Source organism: Salmo trutta, chromosome 33, assembly GCF_901001165.1.
Source record: "Salmo trutta chromosome 33, fSalTru1.1, whole genome shotgun sequence".
Lineage (NCBI taxonomy): Eukaryota > Metazoa > Chordata > Actinopteri > Salmoniformes > Salmonidae > Salmo > Salmo trutta.
Genome location: NC_042989.1, coordinates 26,985,086 through 27,008,080, shown reverse-complemented (window position 1 = coordinate 27,008,080; position 22,995 = coordinate 26,985,086). Strand labels below are relative to the sequence as shown.

Below are 22,995 nucleotides of genomic sequence, written 5' to 3'. Positions count from 1 at the left end.
GGGTCACGCGCACGGCGCATTTCGTGACAAAAGATTTCTAAATATTTCATTACCGTACTTCGAAGCATGTCAACCTCTGTTTAAAATCAATTTTTATGCCATTTTTCTCGTAAAAAAGCGATAATATTCCGACCGGGAATCTGCAATTAGGTAAACAGCCGAAAGAAAATACAGCATGGGGTCGACTCGGGCACGCGCCTAATTCCTTTGTCCTCTGATCGGCCACTTGGCAAAGGCGATAATGTGTTTCAGCCTGGGGCTGCCTCGATATCGTTCAGCTTTTTCCCGGGCTCTGAGAGCCTATGGGAGCCGTAGGAAGTGTCACGTTACAGCTAAGATCCTCACTCTTCAATAAACAGAGACAAGAAGAACGACACCTTGTCAGACAGGCCACTTCCTGCATGAAATCTTCTCAGGTTTTTGCCTGCCATATGAGTTCTGTTATACTCACAGACACCATTCAAACAGTTTTAGAAACTTTAGGGTGTTTTCTATCCGAAGCCAATAATTATATGCATATTCTAGTTACTGGGCAGGAGTAGTAACCAGATTAAATCGGGTACGTTTTTTATCCGGCCGTGTAAATACTGCCCCCTAGCCCTAACAGGTTAATCAGCACAACGATTTTCAGCTGTGCTAACATAATTGCAAATGGGTTTTTTAGTGATCAATTAGCCTTTTTAAAAGGATAACCTTGGATTAGCTAACACAGCGTGCCATTGGAACACAGGAGTGATGGTTGTTGATAATGGGCCTCTGTACGCCTATGTAGATATTCCATAAAAAAGCAGCTGTTTCCAGCTACAATAGTAATTTACAACATTAACAATGTATACACTGTATTTCTGATCAATTTGATGTTATTTTAATAGACAAAAAAATGCTTTTCTTTCAAAAACAAGGACATTTCTAAGTGACCCCAAACTTTTGAACGGTAGTGTATGTGGGAGAGGGATCAACCAAAGTAGCCGAAGGTCAAGAGCCCAGCTCTTTATTGGGCCCATTAAAATGTATTCAGGCAAATGCTGAGCTGCTCAAGAGTTCTGCGCTAACAGGCATGAGCATGCTTAGTTCATTTGTCCATAATCATCTATATTTGTGCGTGGGTAAGTCATTGACTTCATGTGCACAAATGGAAACACTTCAAGCAGTAAAGTAGGGACGGAAAATACTTTCAATATGTCTGTAATTTTTTGAGTCGGGTAGAACTGGCAACCATTTTCAGATTCTGTGGTCTACGTGACAGGGTGGATATTGTGTGTTTTTGTTGGTTTATGGTGTGGCTTTTAGATGCCAACCTTGTTCCTCTGTGTCTTTGATTTTCCAGAAGTTACAAAGGACCTAGTGTTTCGTCCTGGCCAAAGGCTCTATATATTACGATTGGCTATCTTAATTCAAACAGGTTTTAGTGGACCCTCTCACTTTGATCAAAGATTCATGATTATCTGATTAACTAACTTAAGTCAACATTTTGCATGTCAAATGAATACAGCTAGTGATCAGATTTTCTCAGTGTTGGTGTCTATGAAGTTGACCATCTTACAGAAGAGAATCCCTTAGCTTTATAAAAAAGCTCTGCCATGACACCTGTATCCTGTATTTTTCCTCCTGCCAGGGAGATCCACCCAGAGGGTCTTTCTCCATCCTACACCATTATCCTGCTCTTCCGTCTCCTTCCTGACACCCCCAACCAGGCCTTTGATATCTGGCAGATTGCCGATGGTAACAACAACCCTGAGGTCGGGGTCACTGTCAACCGTAAGCCCCCATCATGCTTTGTTTCTCTTCTGGGTTAGCTGAAGATACCTAACAGCTATGGTCTGATTCCCCTCCTTACTGCATCAAATAACAGTCTTTGGAAACTTAGACCAGTGTAATGATTAGTGGGCTGATACAGTCCACTGATCCCCTCTAGGGAAGAGTTTTGGTTTGGCATTGACTTTTCACACTTTTTCTACAAGTCTATAAGTGTTCACTTGTGTGCCTAAGTTTGAGATTAAGTATTGTACCGAAGTATTCACTTGTTACGTAAGTGTTCACTTGTGAGGGCCATCTTCCCTGTAGCTCGCTCGCTCTCTCTCTCGCTCTCTCTCTCGCTCTCTCTCTCTCTCTCTCTTTCTCTCTTTCTCTCTTTCTCTCTTTCTCTCTCTCTCTGTGTGTCTGCTTCAATGTGCGTTTCATGACTTCTTCCTGAAATGCATGTTTAGGGGTCCATCTGAAGCCCCTTGTTCCCTCTTTTCAGCTTCCAGCAAAACAATCACGTTCTACAACAAGGACACCAGAGGGGAGATCCAAAGAGCCACGTTTAATGAGGATCAAGTGAAGAGAATTTTCCACGGGAGCTTCCACAAGGTAAACACCATTTCACTTGAATGAAAACGGTTTATGGGCCATATGGTGACATTGAGGCTTGGCAGAAGAGTAACATATCTTGGCCTATTTTTCTGGTTGAATTTCCCAAGGACATGCAGATCAGCAATAATCAGCAATAATTTGGGATAATAACATCCAAAACACCAGGTTCCAAAGATATATTTTCACATGAATGATGAATTTCTGTGGTAAAATGTTTAGATACATTTTCAAGGCAGAGTATACACCTTGTCTGGGATGTGTAGCCTTGATATGGTCACCACCTATGATAGATGTGTTCTGTCATTATGGTTGGTCATGTCTGTTCATAGTTGATGTTTCTGTTGATTAGTGTTATGCCTCATTGAGTACACCTCCTGAGGGTATGATCTTGTGGATAATCCACGCCAAGACTAAGATCTAGCTAGGATATGGTTACTTTCCTCTCATGAAATTAAATGTGATCCATCTTATAGTATTGTGATGTGGATTCGGTGCCAAAGTTGAGTCTTCAGGCCTTTTTATGCTCTGCTGTTAGCTTTGTTTTCTGAGGCTGAAGGAAGTTACTTTGATGAATGGTTTGGAGGGACTATAAATATCTTTCCAAAGGTTGGAGGAGACTTTGGTGACCCATGGTGATCTTGCACAATGTGCAACCTTAAGATTTTATTTTATTTGGAACCAGTTATAGTTAGCCTAGCAATGGAGACTTACGGCGTGCTGATTGGCCATTGTCCTGGCGGCGGTCAGGTGGGAATTCAAGAACATTCTGAGGAAGTGGGCTGTTATTGGATCAGTGTTTGTTTTGTTTTACCTCGTTTATGATAAATGAAACTCAATAAATTGGGAAAAAAGCCACGTCGTACTTTTGGACCGCATAAAAGAAAGCTAGCTGCGTGTGCCCAATGAGGTATTTTCAGGAGTATTTTCTGCTTGAATAAAATTATCTGTCAATAAAATGATTTTCCTGCTTCAACAGACAGTCTGAGAAAATCTGAATAAACTGATGAAATCGACCCCAAAAAATTCAACAAGCTCAAAGAGACCTACAACAATATGTAAACATGAATGGAGATATTTTGACATACGTGTATATTGCATCTTCTATACATCTTTACTGCCTCTGAATGTGGATTCCCATTGGGTGTGGGGAGGGAATCCCCAGTTGGTTAGAGAGGGCTAGCGTCTGCTAAAGCTATCATTAGGAGATTTCCCACATGGTGAATCAGAGGAGAGCCAGACCTCTCTAACCTGGATAATTCTCTATTTAGCTACTGGCCCAAGGAGAAAGGAGAGGTAGATCAGTCTGCTCTCTGTAACATGCACATTGCCTTTAAACTATATGAAGTAGCTACACCCTACACATTTTACAACACCTAGTAAATATCAGGACTATAGTTCAAATGAGAGCATGGGTCAGACTAGGAATCGAGATAATGGTTGGTTTGGGTTAGTTGTTTCATACTTCCCTATGGACATGTCTGATCTTAGTAAGTATAAACAATTCATTTTGTGAGAGAAATAGTCGAGGGAGGGGAATAATCTATTGTGTCTCATAACAATCTACTCTGAGTTCACGTCAAAAGATGTGAACTGCTCTGAGGTAGGACACATTGTACATGTTAATAGTTTTTCGTTTTCTTTGAGTGGCAAATAGTTTCCCTGACCAGAGAAAAAGCAGGTAGGTAGACCACCGAAGACACCTGTTCGCTTGGAGCAGTAACTACACAGTACCACAAACTAACCACCCAGAGCACACTCAGACTGCAGGCACCACCACAGCCATAGGAAGAGAAAAGAAGCACACATCCAACTGGAGCTCTGATGATGTCATTGTACTGATGTTAGTCATGTCATCGGCTAAAGCCCTGACCCGACATTTTCCAGGTTTCCATTCATAACATTAGTCTGTAATTAGCCTTGCTGCTTAGCAGTCTGACTGAAACTACATCAACTTGATGTTCTATGGGCGAAACATTGTCCCTCATAACTTCGAAGTGTTTACAGTGGATTCATTGACCCTAGGAAGTACATTTGATGTTGGATCAGAGTAGAGCACACTAGAGGGAGTGTCCTCATTATGTGTTTTTAGAAAAAGAATAGCTGAAATGTTTACATAATAGGAGGCATATTGTTCCCCTTCAGAAACATTGGATACACTTGAAACATTCTTCACGTCCACTGGAAACAGTCATTTCTTAATTTTAGTTGCATCTTACTGACGTTCATTGTTGAAATCCTTGTCACCGTACAGTATGATATCTGAGCACTACAGAGGATGTTTTATATTCTACTCTGCTTTGAGCTGGGGATGGCGTTTGATGTCCCACATGTGCTCCTCTACTCCTGCTGTGACTGAGTTACTCAGAATGTGACAAAAACACTGTATATTATGGTTGTAAAACACTGAGAAAATCATTCCAGAGGACCAATGGCTTTTTTATACAATAATGACAATCCACCGAGTTATTTCAACTGGGTTAGAAAGCCTTGGGTGACTGATGGATGTTTACAGTCATGTACAGTAATGACTCTAGCTATGTACTCACTGACCCCCACTGGGATTTAATATTGTAATCCGAACATAGAAGATTATTAGGACCCCACACACTGCAGGGGTGGTGGTCTTAGAGGGGTGTTTGACCAGGGAAAACTTTATTCTCAGGCAAAGAGCGTTCCACTAAATAAGAAACACAAGCATTTTGCTACACCCACAACAACATCTGCTAAATATGTGTATGTGACCAATACATTTATTTTTTTCCATATATGTATCATTGGTGCCATTAGCTTTTTTGCATTTGGTTGCGATCAAGTGGAAATATGAACTTTTTTTGTGCTTTTGGTAGTAGCTAGATGTAATCAGTCCATCCACTCAACAGGTTCCCCATACTTAGAGCTTCACAAATGCAGCTATTATTCTCTTTGAGGACCCAAACAATCTAAACTTTCCATTCAGGGATTGGGTGGAATGAGCGGTTGGGTTTTGTCAGTATTTGCAAGCACTAATTGAGAATGAGTGGGAGAAGAGAATGCTCCAAAGAACCAAAGCAGTTTAAAACGTTGGTCTTCGGTCAATCTGACTGATACATTTCCATAGCCCTGACTGCCCTCTTTGTACTCTCATTATAAGAGTTTCCTCTGAAGCCTTCTTTTAAAAGCCCTCCATTCCGTGATGTAGCCAAGCAGACTTAATGACGCATGCAACCATTCCTGCAACAGAAGAAGCCACTCAGAAATGAAATGGTGACTTTACAACCAAAGCTAAGCAAGCTCCTTTTCTGAAACCAGGATGGGAATATTGTATTGTCCTCCAAGACTGGACATGGGAGCGTAGATGTCTGCAATGATATGGCGGCAGTGGTATACATGAAGGAATCTGTCAATGCAATTTGTCAGTGCATCAAAAATATCAGGAAAGATCCACTTTTACTTTTAATCAAACTAATGTAGGATTCCCATATCAGGCTGCATGTGAATTGGGATTTCACGGGCCATCGTGAAATGGAATGAAAACATGGAGGAGTTGTGAAGACACAGCCAACAACAATAAAATGGAGTCTGATAGAAATCATGAAAGTATGTCAGACACACTGGAACCCAAATATAACCACATACAGTATACTGTTGCTATGTCTGTGGACTGGACAACTTGTTCTGATATAGCATATGACGTCTATAGTATTCCAGAGGGAGAATCCATACTAAGCGTGAATGGAGTGCTGAAAAAGAGATGTGTCCAGGATGTGTTATTGTCCAGAAGAGTTGTAGTCAGAGGGAGGGAGGAGTAATTAAGTGTAATTGTGACTTGGTCGGTAATAGTGGAAGTCAAGGTCTAGTCTTTCTTGACTCCTGTGGTTTTTGATCCATTCAGAAGATGTTAATCGTCTGTGTCAGTGTGATAGATTTCTCAGGCCTTTGTTAGAGAATGAGCCATTGTGTGACTCATTGATTGTGTTCCAATAGAATATGCTTCGTGTTCCCCAACATCAGCCAACGTCAGTTGATGGAATTTCATGTTGCTTTCAAATGATGAATGTCGGCGAAGGACACTGACATTTTCGTGAATCCTCATTTTGCAGTAATATTCTTGTTGGTTAGTGAAATAATGTATATGTACGCATTATTTGCGCTTGCGGTATGTAAATTAGCGTTATTTTGGTAAGCCCTCAAGTGCATCATGGTATATACTGTATGCCCATGCCAGGATCTTGGGGTATCAGACCCTCCCCTCTCCTGTGGTTGGCCAGATAATAATGTTGTGAGTGGTTGTCAAGTGCGGTTGGTTTCGCTCTGCAGGACAGTAACGCAGTAACGTTAGCCTGCTGTCTCTGTCAGGGTGAAAGCTTGTCAGAATGTTCGGCAGAAAAATTCAGCTGCGCAGGAAGTATGGAGAGTAGCGCTTTTGATGGTGTACCATAAACAACATCATTTCGAGATGTGATGGGAGTTTTGGAGAGTTAATGTTGAGAAATGGCCCATAACCTGGCAGTTTTGTGTTATTTCATGTATAGCCTATAGTTTGTTGTTTCATGTTAATCAGTCAATGTTCTGTTTATCAGTGAAAGTGGCTGACATTAACCTTTTTCCAAGGGACCTACAATCTTTATAAATATCAGTTAGAAGACTTAGGGGTTTTGTTTGCACAACTGGGTTCTTAGTTTATGGTACAGGACTCCTGAAGAATAGTTTTTTTGTACCTTTATTTAACTAGGCAAGTCAGTTAAGAACAAATTCTTATTTTCATTGATAGCCTAGGAACAGTGGGTTAACTGCCTTGTTCAGGAGCAGAATGACAGATTTTTACCTTGTCAGCTCAGGGATTCAATCTTGCAACCTTTCGGTTACTGGTCCAACGCTCTAACCACTAGGCTACCTGCCGTCACACTAGTACCTGCCACCACTAGGCTATTGCAGAAATACCATGTCAAAAACACTGAACGCTTTCAGTACTCTTTACCAAGCCATTATGTCCAAATATTGTTGCTGTAGTTGTTCATATTGAGAAGACTAGAGTGGTCTTAACTAATAATCCTCTTCTCCTCCTCTTCCTCCTCCTCCTAAAGCTTCACATCAGTGTCTCTCCCGAGAGGGTCAAACTGAATGTGGACTGCCAGGAGGTTGCAGAGAAACCCATCAAGGAGGCCAACAACATCTCCACAGATGGCTATGAAGTGCTGGGCAAGATGGCGAAGTCAGGAGGATCAAAGAGAGAGTCGGCTACAGTGAGTGAAAAATTGACAACACTTATTTGAAATGGAAAACTCCTGATAAAATGCATCCCTCACTCACACACAAGCTGTTGGTGTGAACTGTGAAGTGCAAAGGGCCCAGATGTGCTCCTCATGTGTTGATGCTCAATTAAGAGCTGACAACTCACGGTGATTGTTGGAGGGATGGAGGACGCTGCTCTCTCGGTCTTGTTTTCTCATGCTATCTGTGTTCCAGCTCTCTGTGGGTTCTGGCCTGCGTCTGGAGCCGTGTTGTTTCTAAGTCCTGAACGCTGGAGCTCAATGGAAGCCATGTGTAACACCCATCTGTGTTCGTCTCTCTCTTCTCTCATCTTTCTGTTCTGTTGTGCAGTTCCAGCTCCAGATGTTTGATATTGTGTGCAGCTTGAGCTGGACCAGCAAAGACAAATGCTGTGATCTCCCGGCCACGGTAAGAGCAGCTTCACTCTAGACAGCCCTCTAATAAGGCCTCATACCTGTACAGTACTGTACCATCAAGCCTTGATACATTGACTCTGCTCATCTTTCACTATACACCATTGAGCACTTACTATAGGTTAAGAGAGCCATTGTAGTTTTTCATGTTCATTTTGGAGTTTATATGTCATTCCTAACGTTTAAGAGTACACATGCTGTATAGCCATTACGAAGTGATGCCTTGCTGGCAAGAAAGTTATTTGAAATGAAATGATTGCACTGTCAGGCCTGAATAGACCATTGCATTCCTCGCTAATTGGACTAATCTCAGTACAGTTTTACAATCCCAACCCCACCAAAACAACTGGTCCCTTTGATCATGGGGTGGACAGATAAATCATTGTACCCGTCTATGGTATGTTTATTACTGGATACATGTTATATACTTGACTACAGCCAATTATCCATCTCTCTCTCAGTGTAATTTGCATGAGATATTAATGTATCATGTCAATGACGGCTGTGTTGTAAAAGATTTCACATATTCCCTTCCACAAAAAACGGATGGATTTTTTGTTGTCAAATAGTATTTGTGTGTAGGCCATGCTATGGTAGCAGTTATATTTTAGTATGCACCCCAGTTTTATCATGGCTTTAGTAGCCTTTCTAATGTGTTTCCTAGCAGAAAACTTCAAGGCGCCATTTTATGGTTTGGGTTGCCAGAGCAGTGGCACTCATTTTCATCACAGATACTCCTATTTTCACTTGTTGTATTTCGTGAGTTACCAGAAAGGCCCACAGATGTCAGATGTCAAGAGATGGACAAACTATTACTGTTGTATTTCAGTAAAAAAATTAAATAACATTCTTATTGTCTTTCTTTCTTTCACCATCTCCTTCCTTTCTCTACTGCAGAGAGATGAGCTTAAGTGCCCGGCTCTTCCCCATGCCTGCACATGTGCACAAGACAGCGTTGGCCCACCGGGACCACCCGGCCCCTCGGTAAAGACAATAACCATCCCACCATCTGTCCTCATCTTGGGGCAGGGCTCTCTCTGCTTCTGTCTGTCCTCGTCTTGGGGCAGGGCTCTCTCTGCTTCTGTCTGTCCTCGTCTTGAGGCAGGGCTCTCTCTACTTCTGTCTGTCCTCGTCTTAGGGTAGGGCTCTTTCTGCTTCTGTCTGTCCTCGTCTTAGGGTAGGGCTCTCTCTGCTTCTGTCTATCCTCGTCTTGGGGCAGGGCTCTCTCTGCTTCCTTCTGTCCTCGTCTTGAGGCAGGGCTCTCTCTGCTTCTGTCTGTCCTCGTCTTAGGGTAGGGCTCTTTCTGCTTCTGTCTGTCCTCGTCTTAGGGTAGAGCTCTCTCTACTCACTAATGTGATGATGTTGATGATGATGCCACTCTCAGTCCCCACTATGATTATGTGGACATATAGGAATAGTGTTACAGGGGTATTTTTCTCCTCATAACTGTTGCCCTGCTCTATAGATTAAGCATGTGGATATTAGAGTGGGGTCAACATGTGAGTGTTTTTTTCCCATGGAAATTGAAAGACAGGGGGATGAGATGAATGGTGTGCAATGAGGTGTGGACTATCAGACTTAGGGATGTGTCAAAAGATAAATGCCCATCGGAAAAACAGTACATCTGGAATATGTTTGCTTCACTCCGCAACCTCACTAAGCCCCTGGGGGATTCCTGCTGGCTTGGGATTTAGGTCTGGAAGCAGCTCCTGTTGAGGGGATGGCTCTGACTCTCAGTCTCTGACTCTGTCTTTCATCCTTTCTTGACTTTCCCAGGGTGGACCAGGAACTAAAGGACCCAGAGGAGAGAGAGGAGACTCAGGCCCAACTGTAAGTAATGGTTTTGTATCAATATCGAGCCATTTAACACACACTTGGATCCAGAGCGATTCATTGAATATTATGGATGTGTGGTCCAAGCCTGAATCTGACTTTAAATCAAGCCATATCCTACTGAGCTGGGATACAGTCCAAGGCCTAACGCATTTACAGTAAATCAGAGTTCAGCCTAATGCAGTAGTTATCTCAAAGCACATACCATTAGCATGCCCCATCAGCCAAAACAGATTTCTCACATCTGAACTCACTTATTGAATGTACTGTATAATTTGCAGCTTGTTATGTCCTGTTTATTTTCCCCCAGCTTGATTTAAGGAGGTCTATGTTGAGAGGTCTGATGAGAAGTAGAACATATTTCTCACCAACGGTCACTGATTGTTCTGGTTCCTTCTCATTCTCTTAGCCCTGCTGGGAAAAGCAGTGGGTAGGTCTACCGGGAGATATGGTGTAAATAGTTTAATATTAGTGTGACTGTTTGGTTTTGTCATTCTGCTTCTACCATAGGGTTCAATGGGCCCCCGTGGAGAACAAGGACTTCCAGGACCATCCGGACCTCCAGGTCCACAAGGCCCTAATGGCTTGTCTCTGCCCGGAGAACCTGTAAGTCATCTGCAGTGTTCTTAGGGATTTACAGTGTGGGGGACTGTAGGATGTCCTCCCTGACGTATGATTTACACACACAGTCACTGTGTTAAGAAGACCTTATTTATTCCTAGACATCCTCCTGAAGCTGGGATGTAAATTCACTCTCAGTGACAGACTACATGGTCAAGAGAAAGAGCAGATCTGTAGTTGTTCAGGGTTGGAGTTCCCTTTGTACTCCAGCTCTAAACCTCTCCTTCCCTTTGTCTTCTCAGGGCCGTCCCGGACCAAAGGGAGATCCCGGAGACTCAGGCCTGACTGGGCTGCAAGTGAGTACAGCTTTCTTTTTCATTAGCTGTGGTTTTCAACAAGAAACCAGAGACGATCCACAGAGAGAAACAGCGCTACTGGAGTCTGGAATCTGTCCACATGGCAAAGCTGAAACCACATTCAAAGTGGGAGGTTGACCATGCAGTCCCCAGAGTGGGGTATACACTCCAAGCAACCTGCTGATTTACAGTGGAAGGCCAGTGGTGCAGTTAAGCTATCATGGGGCACAGAATTGTCTTGCTAATGGGAATAGAGGATTAATATGAACTGTACATGTTCTATACTGTCAACCCTATAGTGTAAACCCTATAGTGTAAACCCTATAGTGTAAAACCGATAGTGTAAACCCTATAGTGTAAACCCTATACTGTAAAACCTATACTGTAAACCCTATAGTGTAAACCTTAGTGTAAAACGTATACTGTAAACCCTAAACTGTAAAACCGTTACTGTAAACCCTATAGTGTAAACCCTATAATCATGGCCAAAAAGAGTGAATTGTAGACTACACTCCTAGAAAGAATGCGCTATCTAGAACCTAAAATGGTTATTCGGCTGTCCCATAGGAGATCCATTTGAAGAACCCTTTTTGGTTTCAGGTAGAACCCTTTTGGTTCCAGGTACAACCCTATTGGGTTCCATGTAGAACCCTTTCCCCAGAGGGTTCTACATGAATCCCAAAAGAGTTCTACTTGGAACCAAAAAGGGTTCTCCTATGGAGACAGCCGAAGAACCCTTTTGGAACCCTTTTTTTCTAAGAGTGTATTCTTCGTTTTACTTAGGTGCCACTAATTGGATTTAAATAGCTGAGAAAATAAGTGATGTGAAGATAAGCAACCTCAGGATTATAAGACTACATCCCTCAAGGTTGCCAATGACCGTCAAAGTGTCTGGGAATATTTGGATCCTAATTTGCATCAAAAGCCCAAAGAACGATGGCTGGAGACAATGGGACTACATATCAGAAGTCAAACCTACCCTTGCCTGGTAATTTCTTGGAGGATATCCTTCATCTTCTTACGTTAGATGGATTCCTTGCCCCTCTTGTAAAGAGGAAACAACCTGAAGGGGGTTATAATGAATTGTTTAGGGTTTTGGAACTGGTCAACCACACAACCTCCACCATGACCAAACTGTATCATTGATAACCTACAGCTTGACCAGACTGTATCACTGACAACTCCAGTGCTGAATGATCGGCCCCTGGATTTCAAAGATTGGAGGCATTATCCTGTGACGCCAATAATGAGCATAATTTAGTTGAGAATCACTCACCCCCATCAAGGACGACTTTACTTTGGAAATATGAGACGCACCTGAATACTAACAATTACCCTGTGATGTTAGCAATACTTGAGAATAATTAGTTTGAGAATCTCTCATCACATTAAGATGTTTATGACTATAGCAGCCTTGGCTGTCGAATGGTTCTGCTAACAACATGCATTTCAACAACCAAATCAAGTAACCTAATTGCATCAAAAAAGTCTATCATGTTCTCACTAAAAAACTAGAGAGTTCTCACAAGGAAACTAGAGAGCAGTTATTACACAGTACAGCTAGTAGTTATCATTTCTGGCAAAATGAAAAGGCAATTTTGTGCCATTTGAGCCATTTTGTCAGAATTGTGTGTTATTACTGGTTATCAGAGTTTGATTGAGTGTGTTGTGTTCCTGCAGGGTCCTGCTGGTGCTGCTGGTCCTATGGGTTCTGTTGGACCAGGTGGAGTGAGGGTAAGATCAGCATCTCTGTACCTCTACACAGAGCTGCTCAGTGTACAGGCACTGTTGAAAGGCCATGAATCTAGCCAGCACCTACTTAACTCAACGTGTGCAGTTAAACTGTTGTGTGCTCCTAGTATTCTGGTGCATGTCAGATGACTTCATTGGGCTCCATTAAACTGGCGCAGTAGAACACACTACAGAGATTGGTTGCTAGGGAGATTAGCGAGGACCTGGTTTATTTCACTGAGTTTTTATAGTCCCATCTCTTGGAAGCACCACCAGTTTAACAGCACCATAAAACGTACAGTACATATATACAGAAATAAATTAACATTGACAACATACCTTTAACACAACAACAACTTAATGCCAACTTTTATTGCTGCATGTTGTGAGTGTCTATCTTCTCTTCCCAGGGACCACCAGGGAAGGAAGGACCATCGGGACCTAGAGGTCCAACAGGACCAATGGTGAGTACTGCAGCCAGAAGACGTGGTCAAAACACAGACAAATTAAGTCCTTCAGTCAGTAATGCAGAAAAAGCATGCATCTCATTCTCCCTACTATGATTGAGGCCTGCCTCTACAGTAGTTAATGGCCACACCATACCAATAGGCAAAGGGCCAGCACGCCACTGTCAACCTGTAGGCCCGTCATTGTAAATAAGAATTTGTTCTTAACTGACTTGCCTAGTTAAATAAAGGTTAAATAAAAAAGAAAATAAATATATTAATATATAGCCTACTTTACCATTCGGTCTGCTCTGAGGACCATTAAGCATCCCATCCCTGTTGGGAGTGTTTCCACTCAGTTAAAGGAAAAATCCACCAAAAAAACGATCTTTTGGTATTTGTTTCATTAGTCCATTGTTGATATTGTCCCAAAAATGTCTTGCATGTCAGCAATCAAGTTTTCAAGATATAAAACTTTCAAAATACAGAAATACAGCCGGTAATGAAACAAATACCAAAAGATCGTTTTTGGGTGGTGTTGTCCTTTAAATGTTCTTGACACAGTATACCAAGTTGTGCCTTGACTGTGGATGTACATCTCAGTATAGGGCTGGTCCCTATTGTACAACAACTATTTAACGAGGACCAGGAGTGGTTGTTGTCCTTATGTTTACTGTTTGGTAACTTTGGTAAGTGGATGTAGCAATAACACTGTCCATCTTCTCATCATCCAGGGAAGTCCAGGATCTCCGGGTTCACCAGGAAACACAGGAAGCCCAGGAAAACCAGGAGACACAGGAAACCCAGTATGTACAAATACAAGTGGTCATATAGTGATGATGTATGTTTCATCAAGGACAGCAGAGTCCCTAGCCATCTTCCAAAAACATCTGAAATCCTACCTCTTCAAAGACAGTCTTGAATCATCCCACTGCATTTGATTAAATTGGAAAATGTTAACCAACTTCCTATTTTATAGCGTATTTGTGATGTTTTGTTGCAAATCTCATGCAAATGAATGGCTTTCCTTGTATTGAAAACATCCATGTTTCCTCTTTTTCACAGGGACTGTCTGGAATAAAAGGAGAAAAGGGAGAGAGGGTATGTGCTGTATCTTTTAGTCCAGAGCTAGGCAACTACTGTATCCTTTAGTCCAGAGCTAGGCAACTACTGTATCCTTTAGTCCAGGGCTAGGCAACTACTGTATCCTTTAGTCCAGGGCTAGGCAACTACTGTATCCTTTAGTCCAGGGCTAGGCAACTACTGTATCCTTTAGTCCAGGGCTAGGCAACTACTGTATCCTTTAGTCCAGGGCTAGGCAACTACTGTATCCTTTAGTCCAGGGCTAGGCAACTACTGTATCCTTTAGTCCAGAGCTAGGCAACTACTGTATCCTTTAGTCCAGGGCTAGGCAACTACTGTATCCTTTAGTCCAGGGCTAGGCAACTACTGTATCCTTTAGTCCAGGGCTAGGCAACTACTGTATCCTTTAGTCCAGGGCTAGGCAACTACTGTATCCTTTAGTCCAGGGCTAGGCAACTACTGTATCCTTTAGTCCAGAGCTAGGCAACTACTGTATCCTTTAGTCCAGGGCTAGGCAACTACTGTATCCTTTAGTCCAGGGCTAGGCAACTACTGTATACTTTAGTCCAGAGCTAGGCAACTACTGTATCCTTTAGTCCAGAGCTAGGCAACTACTGTATCCTTTAGTCCAGGGCTAGGCAACTACTGTATCCTTTAGTCCAGGGCTAGGCAACTACTGTATCCTTTAGTCCAGGGCTAGGCAACTACTGTATCCTTTAGTCCAGGGCTAGACAACTACTGTAGCCTTTAGTCCGGAGCTAGGCAACTACTGTATCCTTTAGTCCAGGACTAGGCAACTAGATTCTGCCGTGGGCTGATTTTTTGTCGGAGCCGATGGTCAATGGTGCCGGAACATAATTATAATTATTTGTACCATGCTAATTGACCACAAGTAAGGCACAAAAGAGGTTGTATTGGAAAATAACAACCATTTCATAACTTAATTACATGGAGACACGATCACATCTCTTTTTTTTATTCGTGGGAATACTTGGTGAACAGATTTCCTAAATTATTTATTTTTTATCTGAATTCCTGGTGATTTTAGTCCTTTTTTGACCAAAAACAAAAATCCTCAGAACTTTGGGAGGTGCTTTTTTATTTGCCCGCCAGACGCCTGCTGTCGACTCCTGCTTCTCAGAGTAGCATAACCTTGTCTCACCAAAATGTGTTTGTTTTCCAGGGGGACTTTGCATCTCAGAATCTGATGCGTTCCATTGCCAGACAAGTTTGCGAACAGCTTGTGAATAGTGAGTTCCTATTTAGACCTTCATAAACCAGCATTGGTTGGGTACACCTACACACACATACAATGTATACAAATAAACCATCTATGTGATTTTGCTATCTGCCTTAATCATATCTTCATTCATTCCTCTCAGGTCAAATGAGCAGAATTAATAATATGATCAACCAGATCCCCACCGGTTACTCTAGCAACAACCCAGGCCCCGTAGGCCCCCCTGGTCCCGCCGGCAACACGGGTCCTCGTGGAGAACCTGGACAGACTGGCCGAAATGGTTTCCCAGGAAACCCCGGCTTACCTGGAAACCAAGGAGAGAGAGGTGAGTGATAGTGTGCTGTTTATGTATTTTTTGCCTGTTTTTCTTACTTCCTGTTTTTCTATGGCTAGAAAGTAAATTACAACCTCTCAGAGATGCAAAACTTTAAGTTATGACAGGACACGGTCCTCTTCTTCAACCTATGTAACATCCTAGGATAACGGTTGGTCTGTTCTTTGAGCCTGGAGTAACATTGCAACTTTTACAACAATGGTACAATTAAATAATGCCTGGAGCACAAAGATCAAATGGAAGTTTTGATTGCAAGCAATTGTGCAAAATACATCTATTCTAAAAATATAGAGTTCATGACATCATGTAAATAATTGATGGTCATCTGCCATCACGCTTCACTTCCTACAGTAAATCTAATCCATGCTACAATTTCCTCCATCCTCAGACATGCTCCATTGTGGTTTTTACAAATACATGGTGCTGTACAATGGGACCTTTTGTCATTGCTAATAACCTGTTGCCTGTGTATCTGATTGTGCTGTTGCAGGGACGCCAGGAGAGAAGGGAGAGAGAGGATCCCCTGGAACAGGACAGAGAGGACAGAGAGGACTCAGTGGTCCCCCTGGTAAGACCTTGGCCGTCACTCACTTCTCATGTACAATAACCCATTTCACAGCTATGCCTCTGCCAAGGTCTCCTGTCTCACAAGAAAGCAGAGACCATTAACGGAAGCCCCTGACTCAGTAATTTGCCTCATATACAGTTGAAGCCGGAAGTTCACATTTTCAACCACTCCACAAATTTCTTGTTAACAAACTGTAGTTTTGGCAGGTCGGTTAGGACATCTACTTTGTGCATGACACAAGTCATTTTTCCAACAATTGTTTACGGACAGATTATTTCACTTCTAATTCACTGTGTCACAATTCCAATGGGTCAGAAGTTTACATACACTAAGTTGACTGTGCCTTTAAACAGCTTGGAAAATTCCAGAAAATTATGTCATGGCTTTAGAAGCTTCTGATAGGCTAATTGACATCATTTCAGTCAATTGGAGGTGTACCTGTGGATATACTTCAAGGCCTCCCTTCAAACTCAGTGCCTCTTTGCTTGACATCATGGGAAAATCAACAGAAATCAGCCAAGACCTCAGAAAAAAAATTGTAGACCTCCACAAGTCTGGTTCATCCTTGTGAGCAATTTCCAAATACCTGAAGGTACCACGTTCATCTGTACAAACAATAGTACGCAAGTATAAACACCATGGGACCATGCAGCCGTCATACAGCTCAGGAAGGAGACACGTTCTGTCTCCTAGAGATGAACGTACTTTGGTGCGAAAAGTGCAAAGGACCTTGTGAAGATGCTGGAGGAAATAGGTACAACAGTATGTGTATCCACAGTAAAACGAGTCCTATATCGACATAACCTGAAAGGCTGCTCAGCAAGAAAGAAGCCACTGCTCAAAACCGCCATAAAAAAGCCAGACTACGGTTTGCAAAGTTCAAGACACTATCCGAAGGGTGACGAAGGGTGATACGCCCAACGCGTTTCGTGACAAAAAAATTCAAAATATTCCATTACCGTACTTCGAAGCATGTCAACCGCTGTTTAAAATACATTTTTATGCGATTTTTCTCGTAAAAAAACGATAATATTCCGAGCGGGAAACCCTGTTTTCGTTCAAAGACAAAAAATTAAAACATGGTGTCGCCTCGTGCACACGCCCCAGTCTCATTGTTCTCTGATCGACCACTATCCAAATGCGCTACTGTTTTTCAGCCAGGGGCTCCAAAGGCATCATTCACCGTTTTGCCGCCTTCTGAGAGCCTATGGGAGCCGTAGGAAGTGTCACGTTACAGCAGAGATCCTCAGTTTTCAATAAAGAGAGTGTAGAAGCCCAAGAAATGGTCAGAGAGGGCACTTCCTGTAAGGAATCTTCTCAGGTTTTTGCCTGCAATATGAGTTCTGTTATACTCACAGACACCATTCAAACAGTTTTAGAAACTTTAGGGTGTTTTCTATCCAAATCCAATAATTATATGCAAATTCTAGTTTCTGGGCAGTAGTAATAACCAGATTAAATCGGGTACGTTTTTTATCCGGCCGTGCAAATACTGCCCCCTACCCTAGAGAGGTTAAACAATTTAAAGGCAATGCTACCAAATACTAATTGAGTGTATGTAAACTTCTGACCCACTGGGAATGTAATGAAAGAAATAAAAGCTGAAATAAATCATTCTCTCTACTATTATTCTGACATTTCACATTCTTCAAATAAAGTGGTGATCTTAACTGACCTAAAACAGGGAATTTCTACTAGGATTAAATGTCAGGATTTGTGAAAAACGGAGTGTATAAATGTATTTGGCTAAGGTGTATGTAAACTTCCGACTTCAACTGTACCTTAACAACAAGGTATGGAACATAAGAATCTTCTCGCATACTAACTGTAAATGGTTGTGCTTAACAACTGGAGACAGGAGGTTCCTTATTCACTACTTGCTGATCTACAGTTCTTAACTTATTTCACCATGGTAGCCATTTTGTTCTAAATCCTATCCCTGGACCTCTCTTTGTGACTTTTAGAACTCCTCCCAGTGCAATATAAATGACAGACCCAAGGGGCAGGCCAAGATTGACCTAGATGTGTCTCATGAACCTTCGTTTGGGCAGCTGTGTTTCATAAATTCTCAGTGAACGGTCAAACGTATTCCCAGAAAAACACTTCTCTTTTCGAGATAGAATTTATGCTTCTTCTTCATGGGATTGGTCCGCACAGATGTGTTCACACGTCTTGATCAACATACGATACATCAAAGGAATTGAGAGCCAAGGTCTATTTCTGGATGAAGGATTTAACATTATGCATTATAGCTGCTATCTTCTCTTATCAAAACAATGTTACCCCGACCTCTCATTCATCAGTGATCCCAAACCCATTCTAGAAATGGCTGAGGATTAATCTCTAATAGCTGTCTTATTCACTGTTGATATTATGCTGTCTTCATGGAGGCAACATAACATCCACCTTTAATTGATATTCAGCATGTGAAGGCCCTGAGTCCCCAGAAGCTTTCCTATCACAAGGGGTAGGGGGGGCTAGTGGAAATATCAGGCTATATATGATGTCTACTTCCCCCTCCTGTCGAACACTGCCAAGTCTGTTTCTGTGAATGAAGTAAGACACTACTAAACTCCTGTAGGAGGAAGCTAGTTAGCTAGCGATGATGACTCATTGTTGAGTGGGAGAATCAGATTGTTGTACAATGAGCGTTGCTTTGGTGGCTCCTTCATTGACAACACATGTGCTCACTTAAGAGATCAAAGAGCAAGAGAGAGCGAGAGAGTGGAGGAAATTCCATCCTTTGTTTGTACTGTCTAGACAGACTGGGGCAGGGGGTAACTCACCAGAGCCCTGACTGGCTCACTTTTTAACTTTTTAATGTCTTTTAATTGAGCCGTCTAAATATTGAAATTACAGTGGTAGAAACCAATAGTCCCCCCCCTCCACTTCCAGTTGGGATTTAAGGGTGATGTCAGGGAGGTTTCGTTCTGACTATTCTTTAATTATTTTCCACAACCCACCTCCCTCTCCCTACTCCCAGGGCCACCAGGCGAGGCTCGAACCGGCGCTACAGGTGCTACGGGCTCTGCTGGGCCTCGGGGCCCTCCTGGTCGCCAGGGAACCTCAGGAGTGAGGGGACCACCAGGACCCCCTGGCTACTGCGACTCCTCCCAGTGTGTTGGCATTCCTTACAATGGACAAGGTTACCCAGGTATGTCCACAACTGACTGAATCCCAATCTGCATGGCAGGGTAGCTGAGTACATAGTGAATGTAACGTATGCACACTAATTTATTTACAACTTTATACTCAACAGCTAACTCTCTGCTCTGGTTCAATGTACGGAGGCCATGGGTTTCAAGGGTTCTAAACAAAATGCAGTTGTTAACAAAACTTTATGCAAATGACACAGCAGACTTATTTTTGTCTGGACAACCCCCTTTTGGCAACATGATGAACCCTTTACTTCCAAGGTCTCAATATGTTTGTTATAGAGTGGATATTCATAATTGCATGTTAAACACTGCCAAGTAGAAATAGAAATGGCAAATAACTTTCTGCAACAGAGAGATCTAACCCCCTGTTTGAACTGTTTTCAGGTCGGTCCTAGTAAACTCTCTATGCTGCCTGTGCTGCTTACAGTCCTGTTTCATGAGATGTTAGCTCACTGGCTAATGAGCCCTTAAGGATAACCACCGGGGACATAATTAATGAACGACGTTAAAACCCCAAAAACGAGACAAAGGAGTGGACTCGCACTAACACCACTTCACAGCTACTATCAGACAAGATGCAGAGATGGCAACCCTACTGGCCTGTTTGCATCTTGAACCAAAACCCCAGCAAACAGAGAGAGCTTCTCTACGCGGGAAGGAGCATGTAAAAAAACAAACAAACCAAAAACTACTAACAAAGTGGATCTCATAACAAATGAACAAGTGTTAACATGTTGACGTAGAGGTGATCTCTGTAAATAAACTAATTGTGCCTTGTAAATTATGTTTGAACCACACAATCCACTAAAATCATTTAACATCTGTATTGAGCTTGTGCCTTTTAACCCGCTTCTTACTGACTTAATGCAAGCATAACCTCTGTTTTATTACAGTATGAGGCCTGTGATTTACACAGCTTGTGCTCCGGTCCAAACCGAAGCATGTGACATTTGTACATTTAATCATGATGTTCTTTGTATGTTTGCCTAATCTATGCTAAATGTTCTTTTCCTTCCATTTTCTTCTGTTTATATATATTTAGTATTCAGACACCTTGACTTTTTCCACATTTTGCTACGTTACAGCCTTATTCTAAAATGGATTCAATTGTTTTTTTCCCTCATCAATCTACACACAATACCCCATAATGACAAAGCGACTCTGGGATGCTGGCCTTCTAGGCAGAGTTCCTCTGTCCAGTATCTGTGTTCTTTTGCCCATCTTAATCTTGTATTTTTATTGGCCAGGCTGAGATATGGCTTTTTCTTTGCAACTCTGCCTAGAAGGCCAGCATCCTGGAGTTGCCTCCTCACTGTTGACGTTGAGACTGGTGTTTTGCGGGTACTATTTAATGAAGCTGCCAGTTGAGGACTTGTTAGGCGTCTGTTTCTCAAACTAGACACTCTAATGTACTTGTCCTCTTGCTCAGTTGTGCACTGGGGCATCCCACTCCTGTTTCTATTCTGGTTAGAGCCAGTTTGCGCTGTTCTGTGAAGGGAGTAGTACACAGCGTTGTACGAGATCTTCAGTTTCTTGGCAATTTCTCGCATAGAATAGCCTTCATTTCTCCGAACAAGAATAGACTAACAAGTTTCAGAAGAAAGTCTTTCTTTCCGGCCATTTTGAGCCTGTAATCGAACCCACAAATGCTGATGCTCCAGATACTCAACTCGTCTAAAGAAGGCCAGTTTTATTGTTTTTTTAATCAGAACAACAGATTTCAGCTGTGCTTTTCTAATGATCAATTAGCCTTTTAAATTGATAAACTTCGATTAGCTAACACAATGTGCCACTGGAACACAGGAGTGATGGTTTCTGATAATGGGCCTCTGTACACCTATGTAGATATTCCATTAAGAATCTGCCGTTTCCAGCTACAATAGTCATTTTCGACATTAATAATGTCTACACTGTTTTTCTGATCAATTTGATGTTATTTTAATGGACAAAAAATGTGCTTTTCTTTCAAAAACAAGGACATTTCTAAGTGACCCTAAACTTTTGATCGGTAGTGTGTATATATATATATATATATATATATAGTTTTTAGGAGTAGCAAAAGGATAGGATAGAGCTAGAGACAAGTGGCAGTGTTGTATTAGTGTTTTGTTACAAATTCAATCCCAGCTTTGTTACTTGTATTGATATTTATCTTTATATGAGGTATGTGTTCAATATGGTTGATATTTCTCAATAACATTAAGTTCAGGAGTGCATGTAATCATTCTAACATAGAAACAAGATAAATTACAGTTCTTTGGTCCATACATTCAATACCTTGGTTGATTTTTCATGTTTAGGACATAGTCAAACGTTTAGGTTGTACATTGTGCATGTTAAGTCTCAGCCTGTTGACTAAAGTCCTGTTTGATTGGCCAAACTAATGTTTCTAGCCACCGGCTACGAGCCCGACCCTGAAACCTACCTAGTCCCTATACCTGAGGAAGAACCGGAAGATGAATCTGAGGCCATACAGTCGCCTGGTTACTCACGAAACCAGAGAGGAAAGAGGTCACTATCAAGAGACGATACCGAGAGGATAGTACCATAAACAAAAACAAAACAAAGGATTGTTATATTGAATTTATCTCCATTATTACATGTGCGAGTATTAAGTGAAATTCAGAGAATAAAATCTATGGGTCTGAAACCCTTGGCTTTATTGAACATATCTTTACGCATCAACAAATTAAGTTTAGCAAGATTAAGTGGAAATATAATGAATCTCGACATTATTTCATTACAAACCTGTGTGCTTGCTAACTGTTTCCTTCAGTGTCTCTGCTTGTAACATAACTGCATTAAGTGTTAGAGTCCAATGTTTAATGCACTAATCATCGGAAAGTCAGCAAATACGTTGGGGAAGGTATATGTATGTCTCTGTACCCCTCCACATTAGCCCTGTACCTCACAGTTCATTGCAAATTTCACAATGTCAAGCTGTCTGTTGTTCTTTTGAAGTCATGTAGTTTGCCACCCTCTTCATCAGAAAGAGGGTTACTGGTTCCAGCTCCCTCCATTAAATGTTCCCAAAGATTCCCAGCTATTATCAAATCAGGCTTTCAATGAGTTACTTTAGACCAAATGTGTATCTTTTTTTATAATACCAACTCACAGCTGATTTTTCCCAAAGGTGGAGTTGCATGTCTGTGTTGTATATTTAAGATTTCAACAAAACAAAAACAAATCAGAATATAGTTATTGTTTTGTATCAATATCAAATGCAGTTGGAATTTGTTTGCAAGACTATGGACATAGAATTGCTTTTTCATGTTTTAACTGCACATTGTGAATTCCACAGCCTTATTTTCTTATTTATTTCTGAAACAGAAGAGGCATTTTTCAATAAAACTACTGAAAATTGTACCTTTTGTTTCAGTCTCATGTCTGTGGTGTCTCAGTCTATGTCCCAGTTATTTGATAAATGCACTGTAGCTGCAAACACTGGATCGAATATGATCACATGTCAGATGCCAATCCCAAAAAACGGTCTTTACGAGAGTGAGTACAGCTTCAAAGGGGCAATCTGCAGTTCAAACTATAACAAAGCAGCCACCCTGCCACTATTTTGGTATAAAGATGAGGGATGGGTCTGGAGAATAGTAGCCACTGTCAAATTCATAGACAGAGCTATGGATGCAAAGACTGACCATCCATGACGTCAAAA

General features: G+C 41.8%; 1 protein-coding gene across 3 annotated transcripts in view; it reads left to right on the top strand.

Annotated features, from left to right (window-relative positions):
- The window catches only part of LOC115172768 (collagen alpha-1(XII) chain), an 86,321-nt gene extending 63,627 nt beyond the window's left edge, over positions 1 to 22,694 (top strand). For 2 of the 3 annotated variants that reach the window (XM_029730504.1, XM_029730506.1), the window contains 17 exons: positions 1,616 to 1,758; positions 2,243 to 2,352; positions 7,419 to 7,577; positions 7,936 to 8,013; positions 8,916 to 9,002; positions 9,795 to 9,848; positions 10,362 to 10,457; positions 10,715 to 10,768; positions 12,449 to 12,502; positions 12,910 to 12,963; positions 13,680 to 13,751; positions 14,011 to 14,046; positions 15,212 to 15,278; positions 15,411 to 15,593; positions 16,093 to 16,170; positions 19,154 to 19,324; positions 21,722 to 22,694. In XM_029730504.1, coding sequence (XP_029586364.1) covers positions 1,616 to 1,758; positions 2,243 to 2,352; positions 7,419 to 7,577; positions 7,936 to 8,013; positions 8,916 to 9,002; positions 9,795 to 9,848; positions 10,362 to 10,457; positions 10,715 to 10,768; positions 12,449 to 12,502; positions 12,910 to 12,963; positions 13,680 to 13,751; positions 14,011 to 14,046; positions 15,212 to 15,278; positions 15,411 to 15,593; positions 16,093 to 16,170; positions 19,154 to 19,324; positions 21,722 to 21,879 — 1,654 coding nt within the window. In that variant the 3' untranslated portion in view covers positions 21,880 to 22,694. Of the gene's footprint in view, positions 1 to 1,615; positions 1,759 to 2,242; positions 2,353 to 7,418; positions 7,578 to 7,935; positions 8,014 to 8,915; positions 9,003 to 9,794; positions 9,849 to 10,361; positions 10,458 to 10,714; positions 10,769 to 12,448; positions 12,503 to 12,909; positions 12,964 to 13,679; positions 13,752 to 14,010; positions 14,047 to 15,211; positions 15,279 to 15,410; positions 15,594 to 16,092; positions 16,171 to 19,153; positions 19,325 to 19,712; positions 20,160 to 21,721 lie in introns of those variants that run through there. The other variant, XM_029730505.1, reaches the window with a different exon arrangement.
- The last annotated feature ends 301 nt before the right edge of the window (positions 22,695 to 22,995 follow it).